This window comes from Microcaecilia unicolor, chromosome 5 (assembly GCF_901765095.1).
Source record: "Microcaecilia unicolor chromosome 5, aMicUni1.1, whole genome shotgun sequence".
NCBI classification, from domain to species: Eukaryota; Metazoa; Chordata; class Amphibia; order Gymnophiona; family Siphonopidae; genus Microcaecilia; species Microcaecilia unicolor.
This window is the reverse complement of record NC_044035.1, coordinates 216,002,875-216,030,808: the sequence shown is the minus strand read 5'-3', so window position 1 is coordinate 216,030,808 and position 27,934 is coordinate 216,002,875. Positions and strand designations below refer to the sequence as shown.

The 27,934-nt window shown below is 45.8% G+C and overlaps 1 protein-coding gene across 1 annotated transcript in view; it reads right to left on the bottom strand.

The window, feature by feature from the left end:
• Positions 1–1,941: 1,941 nt before the first annotated feature.
• Positions 1,942–27,934, bottom strand: part of LRRC36 (leucine rich repeat containing 36) — a 663,184-nt gene continuing 637,191 nt past the window's right edge. The window contains 2 exon segments of the mRNA XM_030203754.1: positions 1,942–2,507; positions 26,832–26,946. Coding sequence (XP_030059614.1) covers positions 2,294–2,507; positions 26,832–26,946 — 329 coding nt within the window. The 3' untranslated portion in view covers positions 1,942–2,293.

Genomic DNA, 27,934 nt, shown 5'->3' with positions numbered 1-27,934 from the left:
CTCGGACTGGACTCTGAAGCTTGGCTGGACGCGCTGCTCGGACTGGATTCAGAGGCTTGTCTGGGCGCGCTGCTGGGACTGGACTGGACTCCAGCTGAGCCCACAGCGTAGAATTCCCCAGACGTCTCCTCTCAGCGACAGCTTCAGGACAAAGCTGGATTCAAGACCAGGCTGCGGCGATATTCAGCGAGCGTGATAAAAGGGTCCATATCTGAAACTGGGTTTTCAGCGATTCCAAGCCACCGGACACGTTTTCTCTCAGCTGCCGCTTCAGGGGTCTTCTTCAAAACAGGATGAGACAAAAGTTTCCCACGATACTGACGAAGAGTCATAGAAGGATCAAGCACAACGATGGAGCTGGACCCCAGCTGGGTCAGCTGGGTGGGGGTTCTTGCCGGGCTCATGGCCTTCGCAATCTGTCAGGTTCTCAGGTTCAGAGCCCGCAGGGCTGGGCTCTGGAGCAAACGTGAGCCCTTGGGCTGCTGACAAGGAGCGACAGCAGCAGGCAAAACCCACAAACCAACACTGGGTAAGCACACCGGCAGGGACTGCAGGCACTGCCCAGCGAACCGGAACACATGGACTGGAATCCCCCGGACTGGAGGACACAGGACTGGAACACACACCGGACAGGAACACACTGGACTGGAGCACACCCGACTGGAACACACACCGGACCGGAACACACTGGACTGGAGCACACTGGACTGGTCCCCCGGACTGGAGGACACAGGACTGGAACACGGGACTGGCGCACACTGGACTGGTCCACACAGCTTCACCTGCACTTAGCTACTAAGCCCCCCAAGAGTTGAGCTCATGGGTTCGAGTAGCCGGCAGGACTTACTGGACGACACAGGGACCAGGACTAGAACAAGCTGTAACTGAAGTGCACCTAACTCCTAAAGTGACCAAAAGTGTTCCTAAGCCCAGCACCAACAGAAAAGCTCCTAAGCCCTCCACTAACAGCAGTGCTCCCAACAGAAACTAACAGGGGTGCCCCTACGCCCTACACTAACAGAAGTGCAGGGAAACCACAAGGGAAAAGGAAGGGAAGACAAATGCCAGACCTTAACACTGGTACTTCCTAAGCACCAAGCTGCAGCAGCTAAACATGGGTTCTCACCCTGGTGCTTCCTAAGCACCCAGCTACAGCAGCTAAACACAGGTCACAAGGAAAAGCGGGGAAAGCACAAGGAAACAAGCAGGAAAGCCAAATACCCAAACAACAAAAGGTGCTTCCTAAACACTTACTAACAAGGGTGCTCCCAGCACCAAACTCCAGCACTGCACTAACAGCAGTGCTACGTAACAAAAGGGAAAAACAGGGAAAACAAACACACAAGTCACAAGTGCACACTGCACTAAACTAACCTGGACCTAAAGCAAGTAGCCAGAAGCAAACGTTGCGAAGGCCCTGAAGGAAAGAACCCCACTTCCTTATCAAGGCCCTCCCTGATGATGTCACACTCCCTAGACCTAGGCAAAAACACACTGACCCAGAGAGGCCCAACCCACACCAATGCAAAACCGTGAAACACTTGAAGCCAGTACACCCAAAGAGAGTTAGAGCAACTCAGACTACCCACACAGGTGCAGTATAATGAAACAATTAGAGCCCTGCTGCTGGAAGCTGCCAGCACAGAGAGACAGAGCCAGCTCAGAAAGGACAGACAAAAGAAACAGAAGCCAGCTAAGAAGCTGACCCCCAGGAAAGAGGTAAGTTTGAGAGGGGTTCAGACCCCAATCATAACAAATTGCTTTATAATTATGGTATACTAATAATGAATAAATATATGAAAATAATAGACAAATTATGTATTGAATAAACCAGAGCTTAAAAGTATAAACCTGAAAACTGACTTCAATGATATAAGTATTCAGCACCATGCTGGTGCTTGAGGACAAGTGTGTATAAAAGCATGAAATCAAAATATTAGTCATTAATACAAGTATACAAAGTCCTTTGCAAAGAAAAATATGATGTCACAAATACTAATTATATCCATATTTTACAAAATAGAGAGCCTTTGAATGCACAAAGAAAGTTTAAAAAGAAAACCAACATATCCTTAAGTTTTAATTCTTGATTAACTGTCTAGGCAGTTTTCATGATTTAGTGAAGCTATGATTTCAAGTTATGTTTATTTGCAATTTGTTTTATAATACCAAAATCTGAGACAGCTAAATTTTGATTGGGCTTCATAAAATACTACATATAGTAACAATGAATGGTATTTTATTTTATTTTGTAATGGTAATTGACAATGTGCAAGATGACTTCTTGTTTTCACTAAAGAGGACAAATATTCAGCCTGTCTCCCTGACTGTACTGACTCAGGTTGTTGGAGGACGATGAGTCACTTGTTTCAGACAAAAGATGTCTATTTGAGTTCTTCTTTTCTTCTGTTGTTAGCTGAGATGTGGTCAGTGGATGGGTGGTGCTGCTGTGGCCACTGTCTTTACTCAGTTGATTGAGCAAGAAATCATTTGTGGATACAAGACACCTGGTTAGGATTGTAGAAAAAACAGACAGATAGTAATTTAACAAAATATACACAGGGTATAACAGACACAGAAACCAACAGTTATAGTTAGGGATTCTGATTTTAGATTATAATAGTAAAACACCTAGATCAGGGGTGCAGAGACAGAAGCTGCCTCTATTAGTGGGAAATCGGGGCCTATGAGCAATAGCTTGCTGGGAAGGTGTGCATCTTATAAAGCCAAAAAGGAAGCTAGATTAAAAGTCTGTTTGCTACCTACCCTTCCCCAACTGCCAAACATCCCAAGCACATTCTTTGATTTATAGGCTATCATCACAAACAACAACAAGCCTAGAGGTTAAAGTAGTGGGTTATGAACTGTGAAGCCTAGGTTTTATATATTTATTTAGTATTTAGCTCATGTGTTTCCAGTGGTAGTTTAAAGCAAGCTATATTCAGTTACAGTAGGTATTTCCCTGTACCCAGAGGTCTTACAATCTAAGGGCTTATTTTATCATGCTAAGCTAGTGGTTCAGACGCGGCAATGCCAACAAAACCCATTCAAAGCAAATGGGCTTTGTCAGCATTACTGCACTGGGGACTGCTAGTGTGGCTTGATAAAAGGCCCTAAATTTGTACTTGAGGCAATGAAGGGTTAAGTGGCTTGCTGAAGATCGCAAGGAGTGTCAATAGAATTCAAACCCTAGTCTCTGTGGTTCACAGCCTACTGCTCCAACTACTAGTCTACTCTTCCATATTCTGCTGCTGTTCATTGTGATCTTAGGCAAGTTACTTGACCCTACATTGCTTCAGATACAAAATCAGAGGCATTTGTGGTAAAACTCTCATGCTAGCTGCTCAACACTGACACACGGATGATCAGAAGCAAACGCTGGCGCTACGCTGTTAGCACCATACTAGCGCCTGCGTTTGCTACCGCCCCATGATCAGAGTCCCCGAGCACATTAAACAATGCGCTCGCAGGCTCTGAACACAACTAGCATATAAGGGAGTCCTTATATGGTGTGAAGCCCCGCCTAGCGCATCTCAGGATACACCAGGCAGGGCTGTGCGCCGCCATTTTGCAGGTGGCGTCAAAGGAAGAGGAGGGAGGCAGGCTACCTCCCTCCTCCAACTCAAGGTGTGGGGTAGGGGAATTGACACTAGACCACCAGGGACCCTTTGCTGAGGCTGGGGAGTTGGGGGGGGGGGGGGTGGAGACCCACCGGATCTCCAGCCCTCCCTGAAATGTGTCGAAGGGAGTGTCGGAGGGGACTGAAGGTCTGGCGGACCTCCAGCCCTCCTGTCGCTGGGGAGAGGGGGGGGGGGTTGGTCACCCACTGGGCCACCAGGGACTTTTTAGAAATGCTGAGGGGAGTTAGGGGGAGGGCTGGAGACCCCCCTCCTTGAACCTGGGAGGGTGTTGTCGGGGGGACCAGAGGTCTGCCGGACCTCCAGCCCTCATTTTGCCTTGCTCGGGGCAGTGGTAGTTGGGGTCTGCTGGTCCCATGGACCTCCAGCCCCTGTGTTTGACAGGTCTGGGCTGTCAAACAAGTGCAGGAGGATTGTGTTGAGCGCATGCTCAGCGACAATTCTCCCGCACTTCTACCCCATGATCAGAGATAATTACGTGCTTAAATTTGCATGTCATTATCTCTGATCATAGGTCTAATAATGCCCCGTGCTGTTCCAGCGCTATTTTTAGAGCGCTGTTTGGAACAGCACAGGGCTTTTGATCATCTGTCCATGAAAAGTGTGATGAGTAGGTGATACAGAATAGTACAAACCTGCTTTTGTTGGTGGAAATTGGGCCCACATAGTTTGTAAATGAGGCTTACCTTTGGCCTCATTATCTGACATGCTCATGTTTGCACTGCTTTATTTCTGAATCCCCCTTCATAGCCAGAGACCTTTACTCTCCCCCTTATCAATTAGTAAATGAGGGAGAGAAATATTCTTTTTTTCTGTGTACATGCAGGTAACCCTGGCCAGGCTCTGTTCATGTGTACATATATGATTGGTTATCCTGGTCAGGTCCTGCCCTACTTGGGCTGGGCAAGGCAAGAATATAACTGTACTATGCACTTGTATTTTTTAGGGGAACTTCTTTAGAGCTTTTCTTTCTTTTCTTTGGCTTTTTGCTCTGATATTCCATTTCTGTGCACTGTGGAGATATAGCTACAAGTCTCTGCTGGCCAAACCTTTCATTGCCCTCTCCCTGTGCATGGGAGGTTAGAGACTGCAATTAATACTGCCCATCTGTATTCAGAAGCTGTGTGGGCTGATTATCCTGCTGGCATCATATTAAAGGTATCTATTTATCCTATTTTCTGAGTGTGAGTCTGTGGTCTATGCACATGTCATTGAAAATACAAAAGATCTCATAAGGTACCAGTAGGAGCCCCTGTTGTTTTAGATCAGTAGGCATGACAGGGGAGGCATGAAGGAGCGGTCATCGTGGACAGATGGTGCACGAGTCATCACTGCATGCTAGCTGTCAAGACTGTCTATAGTGCTGTTGCAAATACTGCCACCATAAGATGAGGTGGTAAATTCAGTGCCACTATTGGCAGTCCAATGGCGGCGCTGCCTGCAGCCACTCATCAGATTCCCCCCCCCCCCTTACAGGCCCCAACAAGCAGGCATCCACCACCCAATCCTGCTCAACATCAAGCTTTCACTTCCTAATCTCTCCAAAATCCATGAGCCCCCTCTTGCCTCCAATAAAGAAGAACCCTGCTAGCAGCAATTATGATGGCTCCATCTAGGGAGGCCATCCCCGATGAGGATCCCCTACCCTCCTGATCCATCAAAAAAAACTCTCCCCTCACTTGAGCAGGCCCCCTCCGATGAGGAATCCTCCATGTGATAACCTAAAGATGCCCCTCCACTTGGGCGGGACCCCTGATGAGAAGCTCTCCACCCGATCCCTACCCAACTCTCCCCCACCCCTGAACTGCCCTGAGACCCCTAGGACCTACCCAGGGGTACAGTCTGTGGTAGGCTAGTGGGTCATGCAGAAGCAGTCCCCCTCTGCTTCTACTCACTCTAGCTCCAAAATGGTGGCCGCTGGCCCCTAGTGTTAGTGTCACGGTTCTACCACTAGGGAACATCCTTCCATATAAGGGAGCTTACGCTGACCTCTAGTGATAGAACAGTGAGACTTCTGCTAGGCTTTAGGGGTTTTTTTTTTTGTAGCTCTCGCCAGACTGGATGGGACTAGAAGAGGGACCACCTCTTGCCTGACCCTCTAGCTCATTGTAGATGGCACCCCCATGTAGGTCCTGGCAGTTCACATGGGAGTCTGGAGGGGAAATCTGAGGATTGAAAAGGGATCAGGTGGAAGGCTCCTCATCGGCGGTTTTCTCTCTAGTTTCCTTCTCAAGAGTGTTTCACAATGAAGTGAGATGAGAGAGAGCTTGATCTCTGTTATTAGGTAGCCATGTTCTAGGTACCCGTAATGGTAGTGGAGCCACCCAGCTGCAGGACTCATCCTTGAAAAATTCCTTATCCATAATTCTCTGTCTTCTACTGAAAGAGTTGGTTTGTCGTTATCCTTGGTGACTTGGAACCCTGAGTTCCTCAGATGTTCTTCTAAATCTGGTGGAAAGGTAACTTGACAGATGGTTGAGCCGGGGTCTGGTTCTTCCCAGCTGTAAACCTCCTTCACTTGCAGGCTTGAAGAAGGTAGTGCGCCCATTTTCCAAAATGCATGTTTTGCATACATCTACACTTGGTCTGTTAAGGCAGACGTCACCTACTATTACTCAACCCAGGCTGAGTCGGTAGGCAAATGAGGCATCAAGTGGACCTGTACGTGACCCACAAACTGTGATCAATGTTGGTGCATCTCTTCCCAACAAGAGTACAATCTTGGCATTTGGGTTCAAAGGCTGCAGATACTCAGCTATAGATTGCAGGTGATGATGGTGGGTTGCGCGATGTCTGGTGTGGGAATTTCTTCTCAGTTGTCAGGTATCTGATTACATTCAATAAGAGTCAGTAGATGGGTCTTGTTGCTACCGTCCATCGCTTCTATCACGTATTCACTTGCTCTTCTCCCAGTCCTGTTTGCGATCCCTGTACAGGTCTTGAGGTTGTAGGGATAGCGATCTCCTTGGATGTCAAATAGGACAAAGAACTTGATCCTTGCAAGGGACTGGTTACTCTGTCCATCTATAATGACATAGTAACATAGTAGATGACGGCAGGAAAAGACCTGCACGGTCCATCCAGTCTGCCCAACAAAATAAACTCATATGTACTACTTTTTGTGTATACCCTACCTTGATTTGTACCTGTCCTCTTCAGGGCACAGACCATATAAGTCTGCCCAGCATTATCCCCACCTCCCAACCCACCAGCCCCGCCTCCCACCACCGGCTCTGCCACCCAATCTCGGCTAAGCTCCTGAGGATCCATTCCTTCTGAACAAGATTCCTTTATGTTTATCCCACGCATGTTTGAATTCCGTTACCGTTTTCATTTCCACCACCTCCCGCGGGAGGGCATTCCAAGCATCCACCACCTTTACTGCCTTTTCGGGTTGCTCTTTTGGATATACCTTAGCTAAACATATCTTAATAACTTCCTGTTCCCCAGTCGCATCTGGAGACAGGCTCTACTTTTAAATGAAGAAGCGTTTGCAAGGTGTCTTGAACTGCTTGACATTTGGCTGGACCTTTGCATGGAGATTCTAAGAAAAAAATCTGCAATGGAATGTGAGAACTCCAGTTTGTAACCTTGCTTTATTATTTCCAAGACACATTGGTCTGATGTAATTTTGGTCCACTCCTCATGGAACCTGTAGACATGTCCTGTTATATGATGAAACCTAAGGAGTGAACCTGCAAATAGGTGGGAAAATGTGGGATACAAATGTAACAAATAAAATAAATAAACTGAGACGCCATCATTGGGAGATGCAGGAAGCATTGGTAGACCTGGAGTTTGAAGCTGAGTTATTTCTGTCAGCACAAAAGAAGGCTTGTCTATGTTGGAAGTGGGAACGTTGAAAGTTAGATTTGCCTGATTTGTAGCATTTGGTCTCACCTAAAACCTAAGATGAGAATGAGAGGATTTAAAAGAATCTTTTGGTTTGTCCTCTGGCAGTCTCTGAGACTTGGTTATAATCAACTTCTTTACATCTTCTCCAAAAAGAAATTTAGCTCTAAAAGATAGCATGTTAAATGTGACTTAGAAGCCACATCAGCTATCCAATGCATAAGCCAGAGACATCTTCTAGCTGAGAGTATCAAGAACTGGCTGGTATGGCTGTGCATTAGAGCTTACTAGTGTGGGCTGAGAGCTAGAGCTAGATGGTGTATCAAAATATGGCTGGTTTGTAACACTGTGCACTACTGGTGTCAAGTTGCAGTAGGACTTGAACCAGCAACCTCTGGATCTCTGTGCTTGCTTTCAGCTGGCTGCTTTAACCATTAGGCTATTCCTCTACATTGAAATAGTTCTGTAATATTGCTAGTAGTCCATTTCAATTAAAAGGTGCAAAAGTGCAATAGAAGCATTTAGAGACCCTACTGTATACAGCTAGCAGTGCCACTTAGACACAGTGATGGCTAGAGCTGGTATGCAATAGTTTTGGCTAGTGTCAGTGTGCAAACTAGAGAGCAGAGCTGCTGTGGAAAACCAACACCGCTAACCTTTAGTACTGTAACATAGTGTTAGCTGTCCCAGCTGAGCAATGAACTGCTTGTCAAGGCAAGTAACATGGGAGAGTGAAGTAAAATATGCCCTGTTTGAAACAGAACTGAGTTCCACAGCCTCTAATATTATGCACAAATCAGCCCTCAACCTGTGATCCTCAGGTTGGAAGCCAGCCACCTTCCAGAATAAACTATTCTGCCTCTCAAAGCACTGTAACATTCCACCTGGAGAAAATCCCACCATGGCAGCAACACTGAGTTTCCCACTCTTCCATGGTTACCAGGCAGACATGGGAACAGTGCACTAGCCTCTGAAAAAATTCAAGATGTAAAACTTCTCACAGAAATATGGAGCCAATAGCACTAAGCCTAGCTCTATATTAAATTCCTTTGTAAAGATGCTGAAAGAAAGATAGCCTGTACTGCCAGTATAAATAGAATTCTAGTAACAGATGAAATTTCCACAAATAAAGGGGGGGAAACTTTCAGGATGGGGCTTTTTTTTTTTTAATAACTACCCTATGTCAAAAAACAGAAGGGACCTGAGCTTTCTAAATGAAAGATATGTAAGAATATGGGAACACTAAATAAGCACTTTAAGAGGACCTAACACACATGCAGGCTTATTTTCGAAAGAGAAGGGCGCCCATCTTTCGACACAAATCGGGAGATGGGCGTCCTTCTCTCAGGGTCGCCCAAATCGGCATAATCGAAAGTCGATTTTGGGCGTCCCCAACTGCTTCCCGTCGCGGGGACGACCAAGTTCCCAGGGGCGTGTCAGAGGCATAGCAAAGGTGGGACTGGGGCGTGCCTAACAGATGGGCGTCCTCGAGCGATAATGGAAAAAAAGGGCGTCCCTGACGAGCACTTGGGCGACTTTACTTGGTCCATTTTTTCTTACGACCAAGCCTCAAAAAGGTGCCCGAACTGACCAGATGACCACCGGAGGGAATCAGGGATGACCTCCCCTGACTACCTCAGTGGTGACTAACCGCCTCCCACCCTGAAAAAAACAACTTTAAAAACTTTTTTTGCCAGCCTCAAATATCATACTCAGGTCCATCACAGCAGTGTGCAGGTCCCTGGAGGGGGGAGGTGTGTGTGTGTCAGCGGAGGCATAGCAAAGGCATGGACGTCCGTCTTTCAAACATTTTGGACATCCTGAACTGCCCCCCCCCCCCCCACAGGGACGGCTACATTTCAAGGGAGTGGAGTGGAGGAGTGGCCTAGTGGTTAGAGCACTGGTCTTGCAATCCAGAGGTAGCCGGTTCAAACCCCACTGCTGCTACTTGTGATCCAAAACCCAAATAAATAAAGGGGGTGTCAGAGGCATAGCAAAGGCATGGACATCCTTCTCACAGAAACATCCACATTTTGGATGTCCTCAACTGCCCATCGCAGGGACAGAGGCATAGCGAAGGCACCTAACACTTGGACATCCTTCACCCATACCAAAAAAAAAAATGTCCCTGACGAACACTTGGACATTTTCACCTGGACTTGTGTTTTTTTAAGGTTGTAGACAGCAATTTATTTAAGGTTGTAGACAGCTATTATACACACAGCTTGTCTGCGTGTATGAAGCCGTCTTTGGCATGCGCAGAGCAGCCACACATAACGCTTGGCTACTCTGCACTGGCTTCCCCTCCTTAGGAAGGAAAACGTGTGCAAATGAGCTAACAGTGAGCAGCTCATTTGCATGCGATTTCCTTCATGCATGTCCATTCCTTTCCGAATTGCTAAGGGATCGGTAAGGGAAGGGCTTTTTCCATTCAGTTAGTGCATCAGTTAGTCCACTGCAGTGTCCCCTAGGGTGTCCGGTTGGTGTCCTGGCATGTCAGGGGGACCAGTGCACTACGAATGCTGGCTCTTCCCACGACCAAATGAGTTGAATTTGGTCATTTTTGAGATGGGCGTCCTCTGTTTCCATTATCGCCGAAAACCGGGGACGACCGTATCTAAGGTCGACCATCTCAACATTTATATCGACCGTCTCTAAGGTCAACCTAAATGTTGAGATTTGGGGTCCCCGACTGTATTATCAAAACGAAAGGTGGCCGCCCATCTTGTTTTGATAATACGGTTTCCCCGCCCCTTTGTGGGACGTCCTGCGAGGACGCCTTCAGGAAAACTTGGGCGCCCCATTTGATTATGCCCCTCATGGTGCACTACACTGATGCTATTCTCTGGCTCCCACACTGGGAACAGCATTTAACCAACTCTGCAACCAGAAGTAAAATCTGAATAACTCACCACAGTGAATAAACAGTGATTTCTGGTTTCCAGGCACAAATCACTGCAGTACAATTCCTTGCAAAAAATACTCCCCAAATTAAATCTCTAAGAAAAGAAACTGCAGGTTCAAACTTTTTTTTTAAGAGGCAGGAGAAGCCACAGGTGGGGGGGGGGGGGGGGGGGGGGGGGGGACCTGGCACCACCAGGTTTACACCCAAAAGGCTGAGAGACAAAGTCTTTGCCCCAGAAACTCAACTGAAGCCTCAAGAAAAGGCCAGGAGCCCAACACAGGAAAGGGGAGAGGAGGAGGGAGGAAGAAAGGGACCTGGCACCACCAGGTTTATACCCCAAAGGCCAATATATAAAGCCTTTGCCTCAGCTCAACTGAAACTGGAGCCCACCAAAGCAACCTGAGACAGAGCTGCACAGCAAAGTTCTACCGCCTGCTGGAGATACTGAATGAAACCTAGTGCACACCAGCCTAGTGCAGCAAAGTTCTAATTTGCTCTCTATCTCCACCTGATTGTAGATAGGCACAATTCACAAGTATAGAGTAATCCTTTGGAGACGCTAAGAAATAAGTATTTAAAATTATATTTGTAAGCCTATAATCTTTTGGTGGCCCCCAGAGCTTTCTCATGTCCATGTTTTGGCCTTTATATGGAAAAGTTTGGAGACCATTGCTCTACCCTTTCTTCCTTCTACCCATTTATGTACTGCAGATAATGCTTTCCTCCTATCCTGGTCTCCTGTTTTTTTCCCACCACGCAGTTTGATTCACAATGCTAATTACTTATATGATTCATCATCTTTATATTAAAGTGCATCATATTCCCATTTCCACATGCACCATTCTGAGAGAAGAGGACATTTCTCTGGCAAGTGAACACTATTTTGCTTTGTGCTTTGGGAACTTAAAGATTGGGGTTTAAAGGATGAATTGTAGGTTAGTGATTTGCAGAATAAAAATATAAAAAAGCACATTTTATCAACTAATCTCCATACTCTTTCCTCCTTAGTTTTAAAACTTGAACTTTGTACCACAGCATTAACAGATAGCCTCTAGCAGGCACTGCAGGATCTAGTTTAGTATTAAGGGGGGAAATAAAAAGAGAGAAAAAGAGAGGGAGGGAGAGAAAAGCATGCATTATTAACTAGTTGCTATAGAGTACAACCCTTTCCCCATAGTTTTAAACTGAAATTTTCTCTAGAAATAGGCATTTTCCCCATAGTTTTAAACTGAAACTTTTTCTAAAGGTAGAAACTTAACAGCCAAAAACTTTAAAAGGCCCAAATCTTGTTCTAAAAGACGGTTATTTTCTGTTCTTTGGATGCTGGAGAGGTAGCATGGCCAGTGACCTCAATTAGGTGTTAACTAAGGTGTGAGGAAGTAGAATATTTGCATAGGTTGCTGAGTTAGCTTCAAAGACCCTGTTTTGAAAAGGGCCCCTTAGCTGAGTTAGCTTCAAAAAGTCTGTTTTGAAAAGGTCCACTTAGATTCAAAACTATATAAAGAGGAAAGGTCCAACTGAACTTTCATTCTGAGAAGTTCTGAGAGAAGAGGGCATTTCTCTGGTAAGTGAACACTATTTTGCTTTGTGCTTATCACTAACCTACAATTCCTCCTTTAAAACCCTTTAGTGTCCAATGTTCCCGTAATAAGCCATATGGGAACAGATTAATGGGAACATTGGACACTAAAGGGTTTTAAAGGAGGAATTGTAGGTTAGTGATAGGCAAATTTTAGCAACTAATCTCCATAGTCTTTTCCCCTTAGTTTTAAAACTTGAACTTTGTACCACAGCATTAACAGATAGCCTCTGGCAGGCACTGCAGGATCTAGTTTAGTCTTCCCTCCCACCCCTAGGACAACTCTTCATTTAAAGTCATTTATTGTAATTAGGGTAACAAGCAAGGAGTGCTCTTACAGAGTTTTAAATACATTTCATTACCATCTAAGAAGGAAACACTAAATAAATCACACAATATACTATATAAACTAAAAGACATTTTTATATTAGGCAAATATCCTTAATACTTTAGCAAGTTTTATTGAAAAACTCAAAAATACTAAGATGGAGTCAGCAGTCCAGCAGCGAGGGGGTGCTATCTAGTCTTTTGCATTGAGTGTCACATTGAGTGTCCCAGTTGGTGAGATGTCATGTGTGTGCCCGATGCAAAGAGCTCCTAGCTCTCAGAAAACGTGTCCGTCCTCTTTAGGCTAGAGTAGCAGACTTGGTGGAGCTGAGGGAGACAGAAAGGTACACAGAGGAGACCTACAGGGATGTTGTAGAGAAGTCCCATCTCCAGACTCGTAGCACCTATGTTATCTTGGAGGAAGGAGGTCTCCTAGAAGGAGAGCATCACCCTGGTGAAGTAGGAAGTACTCCTGTAGCCAGGACCTGCCCACCAGGGGATGTACTATCCTCTCGCACTGAGGATATGTCTCCAAGTGCTGCCCAGGAGGGAAGGGTTAGGACAGCTGTTGTAGTTGGGGATTTGATTATTAGGCATATAGATAGCTGGGTGGCTGGTGACTTGCCTGCCTGTGATGGGGAGGAGCCGTCTGTCTTGGTACACATAGGTGAGGAGCCAGCTGTCTTGGTACATGTGGGTACCAATGACATAGGAAAATCTGGGAGAGAGGTTCTGGAAGCAAAATTTAGGCTCTTAGGTAGAAAGCTCAAATCCAGAATCTCTAGAGTAGCATTTTCTGAAGTGCTAACCATTCCACGCGCAGGGCCCAAGAGACAGGCAGAGCTCCGGAGTCTCAATGTGTGGATAAGACAAAGGTTCAGGAAGGAGGGTTTTAGATTTGTTAGGAACTGGGCAACATTCTGGGGAAGGGGGAGCCTATTTCGAAAGGATGGGCTCCACCTTAACCAGGGTGGGACCAGGCTGCTGGTATCGGCGTTTAAAAATGAGATAGAGCAGCTTTTAAACTAGAAACTGGGGAAGGCCGACAGTTGCTAAAAAGTGCATGGTTCGGGATAAGGTATCTTTCAAAGATATCACCAAACCAGGGAAGATAGGGTATCCTGATAGTGAGGTTGCAAAAGAGACCGTAGTAGATCAGGTGTCCTTAAATAAAAATAAAAATCAGACAAAAGATTGCAAATTAATACTGTCAAGTACTGAGCATTATGTAAATAGGAACAACAAATCTTTCGGGCAACAAACCACTGCTCGAAATGTGGGAGAGGTGGTGCCAATTTAGGACACGTTCTGGAATTGCCCACGCATTCAAGCCTTTTGGAAATCGCTGTGCTCACATGTGTCACGGATGTGGTCCTGCAGGTGGAGCCCAACCCCGGAACGGCTATTTGATATCTTCAGGACGCAGAGACCAGCGCCCCCAGGGTACAAATCATTCTTGAAATTCGCCACCTTGATGGCAAAGCGTACCATCCTCCAGCGGTGGTTGGACAATGAAGGTCCCAGCGTGGCCCATTGGAAGTCGGCCATGATTCAATGTTGTTCGCTGGAGAAGAGGGGAATCAGAGACCTAGCCTCTAAGAGAGGCGACATGTTCTGTAGAGCTTAGTCCCCATTCTGGGATACTCTCACTCCTGTAGCTAGAAGTAAAATTTTGAACTGTTAGGTACAAGGGTTTGGGAGGGGTGGGAAGAGGGGGGGGGGGGGGGGGGAGTTGGGAAAGGGTAGGGGAAGGGGGAAATTGAAGCTAGGTATAACAAAAAAACTTTATCCAGCTTATACTGTTTAACTTTTTGAATTGATTTTGTGTTGTGTGAATTGTTCTGGATACTAATAAACAGATATATAAAAAAAAAAAAAAGGAACAAAAAACATAGTTTGAAATGTCTATATGTGAATGCCAGAAGCCTAAGAAATAAGATGGGAGGGAGGAAGTGACGTCACCGTATAGCATGGTGGTCTAGCTCTGCTGCTCCCATACCCAACACCGATTATTGGGGTAAAATCGCGAATCAACAACCGAAAAAACGGGGTGTGGATGAGCGGATTCTGCAACTAAACACCTACAGCCATGAGCAAAACAGTTTCAAGCCGGAAAAAAGATGCGGGCGGAGCGGAGAAAAGTGTGGTGCCTAAGGCCGCTAAACGCCACGAGTCCCCAGGGCGTGCTTCCCTTTCGGACTCGGATTCCGCTTTGTCTATGTCAGAAGCGCGAGCACCTCCCCTGAAAAAAGGTATCTCCAGCGAACTCAGAAAATTTCTATCCAACATTCAGACTGAAATTAAGCAGTCCAAAGACGAAATCTTAGAGCGGATGGATACCTTAAGCGCGGACCTCCGTGAGTTAGGCGGCAGAGTGGAAAAAGCTGAGCTGAAACTTGACGAACACGCTGAGTCCCTGAGCAAACATGCTGAACTTCTCCAGGAAATGGAACATAAGCATGCACACTTGGAATATAAGATGGATGATCTTGAGAACAGGGGCCGGAGGAATAACCTCCGGTTCCGTGGTGTGCCTGAGGGCGGTGACACAGAGAACGTAGCTGAAATAGTGCAAACGTTGTGCTTAACTCTGCTCGGCCCTGAAGCGGGGGAGATGCGATGTGAGTTGGATAGAGCCCACAGAGCGCTGGGGGCGCGTAAAGAACAGCAGACCCGCGATATAATAGTGCGTTTCCACAAATACGAAATTAAGGAAAAAATTCTGGCGGCCGCTAGAACGACTGAGCGCTTGGAATATGGAGGGACCCGCATTCAGGTTTACCAGGATTTATCGCAATATACATTGCAATTAAGAAGACAGATGAGACCAGTGCTGGAGGCCTTGAACAAACATAAAATGCCTTACAGATGGGGATTCCCCTTCGCTCTCCTTTTTACCCTGAAGGGCAACAAACAGAAGGTACAAACTCTACAGGAGGCTTGGGAGGCCCTATATGCTGCGGAACTGGTTTCTGTAAAGTCTCCACCTGGGGCAGTAGCGCCTACCACCCGAGCGAAGCTCCAACGGTGGCAAAGAATTCCAGAGTCGACAAAGCGTGGCACTCAGAAGCGCTGAGATGGACTGAGTAGGTTGGACTGACTCCATAAGACCAGGTCACCAGGGACATGGTGTAAGGAAAATACACTACTCTGGCCTGGCAGAGGTACCTATTTTGTACTGTATATTATGAATGCGGGCGAGGATTCTGCACATAGGTATAAAAAAAAAAAAAAAATGTGTTAAGTTCATGGTTGGCTGTATTGGCAATGGTGGAGGGTAAAAGGAATTAGCTGAAGGATGGAACGGGAGAGTTAGTTGTTTGATTCTATAAGGCAGGGTTGGGGGGATGGATGTGGGGTTGGGACTGTGTGAAGGGTGGGGAACTTCCTCAAATCCCACTTGGAGGTCATGGTCTTTCAAGTGGTGAAAAAGGATGGGATAGGGGGGGAAGTGGCTAGGGGAGAGAGGGATGAAGGGGGTAGGGAAGGACGTGGCTGGCAATTAAGATCACACACTCTACGACATTATACAGAGTGGTCTTGGAGGGATAAAGCTCCTTAAGAACGATACTCCATTTAATGAAGGGTACAGGTTTAAAAATCTTATCTTATAATGTAAAAGGCCTTAACATGCCTCAGAAACGGCAGAAGTTCTATAAAGAACTGGGACAGCTTAGACCACATGTGGCTCTTCTTCAAGAAACACACTTGAGGGGATGGCACGAAAGATTTCTCTCCCACTCGGACTACCCGGTGGCGCATTTCGCCTCTGCGGCAGGGCCCAGAAGGGGGGGTGTGGCAGTTCTGATACATTCCACAGTGGGGGCGCAGGTGCTTAGAATTAAGAGGGACCCGGGTGGACGCTATATTTTTTTGCATGTTAAAATTGACCAAGTGGACCTCACTATCGCCTCTATCTATGCCCCAAACGAGGGACAAGCAGGTTTTATTGAGAAAGTTAAAAATTCATTGACCTCCTTTGCACAGGGCTCCCTAATTATAGGAGGGGACTTTAATACAGTGATGAACCCAGGCATGGATCACTCTGGAGCCTCTAGAACGGAGGGACAGAGGGATGCGCAAGCGCTGAGATCTTTAACTCAATCTTTGGGCACAGTGGACCTGTGGAGGGTTCATAATCAGAGGGTGCGAGACTATACGTTCTATTCCCCAGTACACCAATCATACTCCCGCATAGATTATATCCTAGTTGATGTTGCCTTAGCGGAGAGAGGCCCGGAAGCAGGAATAGGTAGTATGACTTTGTCAGACCATGCCCCGATTTGGGTAACTTTACCTCATATTAGAACTGAGAGCAAGGACAAAAGATGGGCACTAAACGTTAATATTCTGCAAGATGAGGCAGCTGTGGTGGGATATAAAAAAATGTTGAAAGAATATTTTGAGTTTAATCTGAATTCTGGACCTTCACTCAGCACAATCTGGGATACTATGAAGGCAGTCTCTCGTGGATATTTTTTGCAACTGGCCAGTAAGAAAGCAAAAGCCCGTAAGGCACAGATAGCAAGCTGTATGGAGAACATTCGCTTGTTGGAAGAGCAGCATAAGGCAACTGGGTCCTCGCAGACCCTGAAAGAACTAAGTGACCAAAGATTAATACTTGATTCTATTTACTCTGAGCAACTTAGCATGCTATATGCAAAGAGCAGGTTGGGCTCATATGAGTTCGCCAACAAAGCAGGGCGTCTTCTAGCTATAAGGATGCGTAGGCAAAAAGTAGACAAAACTATCTTAAAGATTAGGGACAGGGCTGGGAAAGATCTCGATAAATCTGAGGACATACGTAGGAGATTTGGGGAATTCTACCAGGCTTTATATGCTAGGGAACTCAATCCATCTATGGAATTAGTAGACCACTATTTGCAGGACAGCGAGCTGTCCTCCTTGAATCACCAGCAGCAGCGACTGTTAGATGAGCCAGTCACCCCTAAGGAAATTCAAGAGGCTATTAGAAGTTTACCATCGAGCAAGTCGCCTGGTCTGGATGGACTGCCTAATGAGTTCTATAAGCAATTCGCATCCGAGTTAGCCCCTCTCTTGGCTGACTTGTTTAATCAGGTGGGAAAGGGCGGACCCCTGCCCCTGTCAATGATGGAGGCTTAGATAGCAGTAATACCCAAACCTGGAAAAGACCACATGGAATGTGGATCTTATAGACCTACTAGTAAAAAAGGCCCGTTTCTGACACAAATGAAACGGGCGCTAGCAAGGTTTTCCTCGGAGTGTGTATGTTTGGGAGAGTGTATGTGAGAGTGACTGTTTGAGAGTCAGAGTGAAAGTGTGATTGTGTGAGAGAGAGCGTGAGTCTGGGTGTGAGTGTGTTTGTGAGAGAGTGTGTGTGTGAGAATGAGAGTGTGTGCAAGTGTGTATGTGAGACACAGTGTGAGTGAGAGTGTGTGTGTGTGGGCGAGAGAGAGAGTGTGTGTGAGACACAGATTCTCTGTTTGAGTGAGTGTATGAGACCAAGCGAGTGTGTGAGTGACTGTGTGGCACATAGAGAGTGAATGTGATACAGTGTGAGACAGAGTGTGTGAGAGTGAGAGTCAGAAAGACATTGTATATGAGAGAGAGAGTGTGAGCCGTGCCCTCCCAATCCATGGCCATCTGTCCCCTGCCCCCTCCATTCATCCTTTTCCAGCAATTCCCCTCTGTCCCTGAGCCCTGCCCTCCCAATCCATGGCCATTCATGTTTGTCTGTCACCTGCCCCCTCCATTCATCCCTATCCAGCATTTCCCCTCTCTGCCTGAGGCCTGCCCTGCAATCCATATCCATCCATGCCCATCTGGCCCCTCCATTCATCCCTATGCAGCAATTCCCCTCTCCCTGAGTCCTGCCCTTCCAATCCATGCTCCTCTGTCACCTGGCCCCTCCATTTTTCCCTATCCAGCATTTCCCCTCTCTGCCTGAGGCCTGCTCTGCAATCCATATCCATCCATGCCCATCTGTCCCCTCCATTCATCCCTATCCAGCAATTCCCCTCTCCCTGAGTCCTGCCTTTCCAATCCATGCCCATCCATGCTCATCTGTCACCTGGCCCCTCCATTTTTCCCTATCCAGCATTTCCCCTCTCTGCCTGAGGCCTGCTCTGCAATCCATATCCATCCATGCCCATCTGTCCCCTCCATTCATCCCTATGCAGCAATTCCCCTCTCCCTGAGTCCTGCCCTTCCAATCCATGCCCATCCATGCTCCTCTGTCACCTGGCCCCTCCATTTTTCCCTATCCAGCATTTCCCCTCTCTGCCTGAGGCCTGCTCTGCAATCCATATCCATCCATGCCCATCTGTCCCCTCCATTCATCCCTATCCAGCAATTCCCCTCTCCCTGAGTCCTGCCCTTCCAATCCATGCCCATCCATGCTCATCTGTCACCTGGCCCCTCCATTTTTCCCTATCCAGCATTTCCCCTCTCTGCCTGAGGCCTGCTCTGCAATCCATATCCATCCATGCCCATCTGTCCCCTCCATTCATCCCTATCCAGCAATTCCCCTCTCCCTGAGTCCTGCCCTTCCAATCCATGCCCATCCATGCTCCTCTGTCACCTGGCCCCTCCATTTTTCCCTATCCAGCATTTCCCCTCTCTGCCTGAGGCCTGCTCTGCAATCCATATCCATCCATGCCCATCTGTCCCCTCCATTCATCCCTATCCAGCAATTCCCCTCTCCCTGAGTCCTGCCCTTCCAATCCATGCCCATCCATGCTCATCTGTCACCTGGCCCCTCCATTTTTCCCTATCCAGCAATTTCCCTCTCTCCCTGAGTCCTGCCCTCCCAATCCATGCCCATCCATGCTCCTCTGTCCCCTGCCCCCTCCATTCATCCATTTCCAGTAATTCCCCTCTCTCCCTGTGCCCTGCCCTCCTAATCCATACCCATCCATGCTCCTCTGTCCCCTGCCGCCTCCATTCATCCTTTTCCAGCAAGTCCCCTCTCGCCCTTCCATGACCCCCCCCTCGCATCCATGCTACGCTCTCTCCCATGTCCCAGCCTGGCCCGCCCTCTTCTCCCCCCCCCCTTCGCATCCATGCCCCCCCCTTCGCATCCATGCCTCGCATCCATGCCCCCCCCTTCGCATCCATGCCCCCCCCCTTCGCATCCATGCATCCCTTTTTTTTTTTTAATTCTTTTTAACTTTACCTCCGTGGCGGTTCGTGCAGCGAAGCGTCAGGGAAGGAGGCGGCGCTTCCGACGTCTAGCTTTCCCTTCGCTGTGTTCCGCCTTGTTTTGAAGGCGGAACACAGCGAAGGGAAGGCTAGACGTCGGGAGCGCCGCCTCCTTCCCTGACGTTTCGCTTCCGGATTTGTTTGTTTTGTCGCGAGGGCGGGGCAGAGACGGCTGGCTGGCTTGAAGGCTTCACACCACGAATCCACGAACCCTTCAGCCTCAGCCTGGGAGTGACGTCAGATGGCTTCAAGGCTTCAGGCTTCAGGCTTCAAGGCTTCAAGGCTTCAGGCTTCAAGGCTTCATAGAACGTTGTCCTCAGAACGTTGAGGGTGCGTTTTATTATATTAGATATCAGTGTTAAATGCTGATGTAAAAATCTTGGCTAAGGTGTTAGCTAATCGAGTGGCGCCAGTTCTACCAGTGCTCATCCATCCAGATCAGGTGGGCTTTGTCTCATACCGGAAGGCAATGGATAATATCAGAAGAGCGGTTGACCTTATGTACTTGGCAAAAAGAACCCAGAAACCATTATGTCTTCTAAGTTTGGACGCAGAAAAAGCCTTTGACCGGGTTCACTGGCCCTTTATGCATAGAGTCCTTGAGACGATGGGGTTTGGATTACAGTTTAGGAGATGGATCAAGGCTTTCTATAATACCCCAAGGGCATGTGTCCGGGTCAATGGAAGCAATTCAGACTTATTTACGCTCTACAGAGGAACTAGGCAGGGCTGCCCTCTTTCACCTTTGCTGTTCGCTATGGTGATGGAGCCCTTTGCGGCTCGGTTGCGCCTGGACCCCAATATCTCTGGAGTTAGAGTGGCAGACAGAATCCATAAATTGGCCCTTTTTGCGGACGATGTCCTACTGTTTGTAACTCGCCCACTAACCACATTCCCACATTTAGAGCGACTGATAGATGAATACTCAGCTGTGTCTGGCTTTAAAGTCAACATGGCTAAATCCGAAGCCCTAAATGTAACCCTTCCAGAGGAGGTGGTGGATTCTTTAAAGATCTCTTCCCATTTTCGATGGGCTCATAAACAACTTAGATACCTGGGGGTGAATCTGACTAGGACATTCTCTGAATTGTTTAACGCAAACTATAAGGGGTTAGGCAAAATTATTAGGGCTGATTTAGAGCGCTGGGGAGACATGCAATTTTCATGGTTTAGGAGAATAGCTATTTTTAAAATGAATGTTCTACCTAGGCTGCTATATCTTTTCCAGGTGCTGCCTGTGATGATGCCCAGACGATTTATATCATCCTTACAAGACACACTTGTGCGGTTCGTCTGGGCAGGAAAGCGTCCAAGATTAGCGAGATCACTGCTATATAGGGATAGGAAAAGAGGAGGGCTGGGGGTACCCAATCTCGCTTGGTACTATAGAGCGGCACAGGGGAAGGCAGCACTTGAATGGCATCAAGAATACCCAGATAGACAATGGGTACAAATAGAACAACACTCATTGGGTGACACACTGTTGAGCGCATTGATGTGGCTACCTAAGACATTTAGAAGTATGGGAGAGGGAACTTGCTCCTCAGTGGAGGTAACACTTCACTATTGGGACAGAATGTTTCCCAAGAAACAATGCATCCTGACCCAGAATACACTAATAGCATATAACCCATTATTTTTACCCGGCACTATAAAGGGGACATTCACAAAATGGCACAGAGCCGGGGTGCGGACCTGGGGACAGATGTTTGAAAATGACTCGGTGTTGTCTTTTGAGGCTTTAAGGGACAAATACCCTGAGGTAGAGGGAGATGAATTCGCTTATTGCCAAGTTGCCCACTTCTTACAAACTAAAGCGGTGCGAGAGGTGATGTCGCGAAAGAAACTCGCGTCCTCCCGTGGTCTGATTGGTTACTTGTATCAAAACATAAGCTATCATTCGTCTTATAAGGGAATGCACAGAGGAGGTTGGGAGAGGGAACTAGCCATACATCTGGAGGAGTCTGAGTGGGAGAGAATTGAGAGAAAAGTAGTGAGGCTATCGACTCATGTCCCTATGCAGGAGAATGCAGTGAAGGTCCTGTATAGATGGTATCTCACACCGGCCCGGTTACAGAGGATCTTTCCAGACGCATCGGATGGGTGCTGGCGACGCTGCGGTCAAAAGGGTACAATGGGTCACGTGTGGTGGAATTGTAAAAAAATAAAAGCCTATTGGAGGGCGGTTCACTTTCGGCTGCAGAAATGGCTGGGGTGTAGGGTGCCATTGAGTCCCTTGGTGTACCTGTTTTCGGCAAGAATTGCTGGTCTCTCGTCTGCCCAGCAGTCTTTGGTTGACCAGGTGGCGGGCACTGCCAGGGTGGTTGTGGCATCCCAATGGCGGAGAGAGGGGGTGCCCCCAATAACAAAATGGCTATATAAACTGAGGTATGTGAGAGAGATGGAGAGATTGATTGCTGAGCGCAAGCACCAGCTGGGTACTTGGCAATCGGTATGGCAATATATTCCTCCTGACGCTCTGTAACTAAAGGTCTATATGCTTAGAGAGTGTTCTGCATGGCCATAGCTAGCCGTGTCTTTTGGGAGAAAGTGGGTGGGGGGAGGGGGTAGGGACTGGATGGGGTATTCTTATACTATGTTAAAAATATGAAAAACACTCTAAAAAAAATTACTGAAGTTTGGTAATGTACTTAAAGGCCAGTGGATACTGTTACTCGTTACAATATAGGCAGCACTATTAGACTTCTTGTATATGTAAAGCAGAAGTGCTGGCCTGTTGCTTGTATTATGTAAACTTTGTTCAAGTTCACTGACAATAAAGACTTCTTGCAAATAAAAAAAAAAAAAAAAAAGAAATAAGATGGGAGAGTTAGAATATATTGCACTAAATGAAAAATTAGATATAATAGGCATCTCTGAGACCTGGTGGAAGGAGGATAACCAGTGGGACACTGTCATACCGGGGTACAAATTATATCATAGTGATAGGGTGGATCAAATTGATGGAGGGGTAGCACTGTTTGTTAAGGACAGCCTTGAATCAAATAGATTGAAAATTCTGCAGGAAACAAATCACATCTTGGAATCCTTATAGATTGAAATTCCATGTGTAAAGGGGAAAAAGATAGTGATAGGAGTGTACTACCGTCCGCCTGGCCAGGATGAACAGACGACTGTACAAATAAAGGAAATTAGATTTGTTAGGAACTGGTCAACATTCTGGGGAAGGGGAGCCTATTCCGAAAGGATGGGTTCCACCTTAACCAGGGTGGGACCAGGCTGCTGGCATTGGCATTTAAAAAGGAGATAGAGCAGCTTTTAAACCAGAAATGGGGGGAAGGCCGACAGTCGCTCAAAAGCACATGGTTCGGGATAAGGTATCTTTCAAAGATATCATCAAAACAGGGAAGATAGGGTATCTTGATAGTGAGGTTGCAAAAGAGACCATAGTAGATCAGGTGTCCCTAAATAAAAATAAAAATCAGACAAAAGATTGCAAATTAGTACTGTCAAGTACTAAGCATGATGTAAATAGGAGCAACAAACACAGTTTGAAATGTCTATATGTGAATGCCAGGAGCCTAAGAAATAAGATGGGAGAGTTAGAATATATTGCACTAAATGAAAAATTAGATATAATAGTCATCTCTGAGACCTGGTGGAAGAAGGCTAACTAGTGGGACACTGTCATACTGGGGTACAAATTATATCGTAGTGATAGGGTGGATCGAATTGGTGGAGGGGTAGCATTGTATATTAAGGAGAGCCTTGAATCAAATAGATTGAAAATTCTGCAGGAATCAAAACACTTCTTGGAATCACTGTGGATTGAAATTCCATGTGTAAAGGGGAAAAGAATAATGATAGGAGTGTACTACCGTCCGCCTGGCCAGGATGAACAGACGGATGCAGAAATGTTAAAGGAAATTAGGGACGCAAACAAACTGGGCAACACAATAATAACGGGTGATTTCAATTACTCCGATATTGACTGGGTAAATGTAACATCAGGACACGCTAGGGAGGTAAAATTCCTTGATGAAATCAAGGACAGCTTTATGGAAGCTGGTACAGGAACTGACGAGAGAAGGAAAAATTCTAGACCTAGTCCTTAGTGGAGCAAATGATCTGGTGGGGGAGGTAATGGTGCTGGGGCCTCTTGATAACAGTGATCATAATATGATCGGATTTGATATTAGCTTTGAAGTAAACATACATAGGAAATCAAATACGTTAGCGTTTAACTTTAAAAAAGGAGACTATGATAAAATGAGAAGAACGGTGAAAAGAAAACTTAGAGGAGCAACTGTGAGGGTCAAAAATTCACATTAGGCGTGGGTGCTGTTCAAAAACACCATCCTGGAAGCCCAGGGCAAATATATTCCGCATATTAAAAAAGGAGGAAGGAAGACCAAATAACAGCCGGCATGGTTAAATATTGAGGTGAAGGAAGCTATTAGAGCTAAAAGAAAATCCTTCAGAAAATGGAAGGAGGAACCGACTAAAAATAATAAGAAATGGCATAAGGAATGTCAAGTCAAACGCAAAGCGCTGATAAGGAAAGCTAAGAGGGACTTCGAAAAAAAGATTGCGCTGGAGGCAAAAAACACATAGTAAAATTTTTTTAGGTATATTAAAAGCAGGAAGCCGGGAAAAGAATCGGTTGGACCGCTAGATGACCGAGGAATAAAAGGGACGATCAGGGAAGACAAAGCCGTAGCGGAGAGATTAAATGAATTCTTTGCTTCAGTCTTCACCGAGGAAGATTTGGGTGGGATACCGGTGCCAGAAATGGTATTCAAAGCTGACGAATCGGAGAAACTTAATGAATTCTCTGTAAACCTGGAGGATGTAATGAGGCAATTCTATAAACTGAAGAGTAGCAAATCTCCTGGACTGGATGGTATTCATTCCAGAGTACTGATAGAACTGAAAAATGAGCTTGCGGAGCTATTGTTAGAAATATGTAATTTATCCTTAAAATCGAGCGTGGTACCGGAAGATTGGAGGATGACCAATGTAACGCTGATTTTTAAAAAAGGTTCCAGAGGAGATACGGGAAATTATAGACCGGTGAGTGACGTCGGTGCTGGGCAAAATGGTAGAGACTATTATTAAGAATAAAATTACAGAGCATATTCAAAAGCATGGATTAATGAGACAAAGTCAACATAGATTTAGTGAAGGGAAATCTTGCCTCACCAATCTACTATATTTCTTTGAAGGGGTGAACAAACATGTGAATAAAGGGGAGCCGGTTGATATTGTGTATCTGGATTTTCAGAAGGCGTTTGACAAAGTACCTCAGGAAAGACTCCAGAGGAAATTGGAGAGTCATGGGATAGGAGGTAGTATTCTACTGTGGATTAAAAACTGGTTAAAAGATAGAAAACAGAGAGTAGGGTTAAATGGTCAGTATTCTCAATGGAGCAGGGTAGTTAGTGGGGTTCCCCAGGGGTCTGTGCTGGGACCGCTGCTTTTTAACATATTTATAAATGACCTAGAGATGGAAGTAACTAGTGAGGTAATTAAATTTGCTGATGACACAAAGTTAATCAAAGTCGTTAAATCGCAGGAGGATTGTGAAAAATTACAAGAGGACCTTACGAGGCTGGGAGACTGGGCGTCTAAATGGCAGATGACATTTAATGTGAGCAAGTGCAAAGTGATGCATGTGGGAAAGAAGAACCCGAATTATAGTTACGTCATGCACGGTTCCACGTTAGGAGTCACGGACCAAGAAAGTGATCTAGGTGTCGTCGTTGATGATACGTTGAAACCTTCTGCTCAGTGTGCTGCTGCGGCTAAGAAAGCAAATAGAATGCTAGGTATTATTAGGAAAGGAATGGAAAACAAAAATGAGGATGTTATAATGCCTTTCTATAGCTCCATGGTGTGACCGCACCTCGAATATTGTGTTCAATTCTGGTCGCCACATCTCAAAAAAGATATAGTGGAATTAGAAAAGGTGCAGAGAAGGGCGACGAAATTGATTAAGGGGATGGGACGACTTCCCTATGAGGAAAGACTAAAGCAGATAGGGCTCTTTAGCTTGGAGAAAAGGCAGCTGAGGGGGAGATATGATAGAGGTCTATAAAATAATGAGTGGAGTTGAGCGGGTAGATGTGAAGCGTCTGTTCACGCTTTCCAAAAATACTAGGACTAGGCGGCATGCGATGAAGCTACAATGTAGTAAATTTAAAACGAATCGGAGAAAATGTTTCTTCACTCAACGTGTAATTAAACTCTGGAATTTGTTGCCAGAGAATGTGGAAAAGGCGGCTAGCTTAGTAGAGCTTAAAAAAGGTTTGGACAGCTTCCTAAAGCAAAAGTCCATAGACCGTTATTAAATTGGACTTGGGGAAAATTCACTATTTCTGGGATAAGCAGCATAAAATGTTTTGTACTTTTTTGGGTATTTGTGACCTCGATTGGCCACTGTTGGAAACAGGATGCTGTGCTTGATGGACCTTTGGTCTGTCCCAGTATGGCAATACTTATGTACTTATGTGACCCCAAGGCACACCCCAGTCGCTTTGTGACCAACATTTGCACCCCTGAATCACAAACTTACTGATAATCGCTGACCAAATGGCATTTAGCTGTAATGGTGTCACAATGCTGGCTCAAAGTCTACAAGAAAACATGACTTGAAACAAATGCAATTTGGTGCTGTAACAGAAAGAACTGAGCAAGACAAAGTCTGCCAAATCCTCATCATACCTCTGGTTCCAGTGAGAAGTACCAGACTGTGTGTGCTGACTATATAGATGGCAAGAAGCTGAATCTGTACCAGTCAGAGATATAAGGTCTGTGTCAATCATACAGATCACAGGTCTGCTTACCCTCTTTCTTAGTTGGGGGGGTGAGGGAATGGGTGCAGACAGAAAAATGTCCTCACTGTTTTTTTTTTCAGCGGTGGCAGCTGTTGCTCTAACATCCAAGAGAATGCCAATACTAGCAGAATGTCACAGCAGCAAGTAAAGTCAGTTTATGGGAGTGGGGAGTGGTGGCAGCTGTTGCTCTGAGATCTAAGAGAATGCCCATAGTAGCAGGATGTTTTGGGAGAACTTTAGTTATAACTAAACAACCTCCAATTTTCATATTAGACTCTAATAATTAGAGTAACGAAAGGTAAGGTAGGTAGGAAAAAAAGGATATCTGTTTTTCAGTTACAATTGATGACATGTATTGACAATATTGCTTCTTATAATATTTCAACAACATGAGCAGAAAATGTAGGAGTCAAAGCATTTCTTGAGCATGGCAGTCAACTAGATTGCTTAGATTAAGTTTAGCTTACAATATAAATACTTCATAAAAGAAACACACTTGTCAATTTACAAATTATTGCAACATGAAGGTTTGTGAATACGTTAGCACCTACCTTTGACTGTCTTGTAAAAGGCTCATGGTATCTTGTAATTTTTTGTATTGTTTCAGTTGTTGATTTAAGTATTCAACCTGAAGACACAACTGCTCATTTTTATGCCTCAGTTTATCTACAAAAAAGTATAGATATGGAGAAGGTTATAGCTTGCCAGACGTCAGGAATGCAAAAATTTACAGTGTGTGGTGAAGAGAAAAGGAGAGTGTTACCAATAGATAAGTACAGAACAGTGAATGATGTGACAGCTGAAGTGGAGGGCGGCCACTCAAAACTCAACGTCCTAGATTTCAAGCATGCTGACTTTAGTAAAATGGGGGAATACCTGAGGAAGGAGCTGATGGGCTGGGAGGAAATACGAGAAGTGGAAGGACAGTGGTTCAGGCTGAAAGAAGCTATAAATATGGCCACAAACCTTTATGTAAGGAGAGTAAATAAAAGCAAGAGAAAAAGGAAACTGATATGGTTCTCCAAGCAAGTGGCTGAGAAAATAAAGGCTAAAGAGTTGGTGTTCCTGAAATACAGAAAAACTCAAGAATAGGAACACGGAGAGGAATACCAGATGAAACTGAAAGAAGCCAAGAGAGAGATACGTCTGGCGAAAGCGGAAGAACAAATGGCTAGAAATGTAAGAAGGAGTGACAAAAATTTCTTCAGGTATATTAGTGAAAGGAGGAAGACTAAAAAGGGAATTGTGAGACTGAAAGATGATGCTGCGAATCGCTATGAAGATAATGATGAAGAAAAAGCAAATTTGCTAAATAAATACTTTTGTTCTGTCTTCACAGAAGAAAATCCTGGAGAAGGACCGTGATTGACTGGCAAAAGTACATATGAGAATGGAGTGGATATAGCACCGTTCATGGAAGAGAGTGTGTATGAACAACTTGAAAATCTAAAGGTGGACAAAGCCATGGGACCGGACGGGATCCACCCCAGGATATTGAGGGAACTCAAGACAGGTTCTGGCAGGTCCTCTTGAAGTTTTGTTTAATAAATCCTTGGAGACGGGAGAGGTTCCGTGGGATGGGAGAACAGCGGACATACTCCCTCTTCACAAAAGTGGTGATAGGGAAGAAGCTAGAAACTACAGGCTGGTAAAC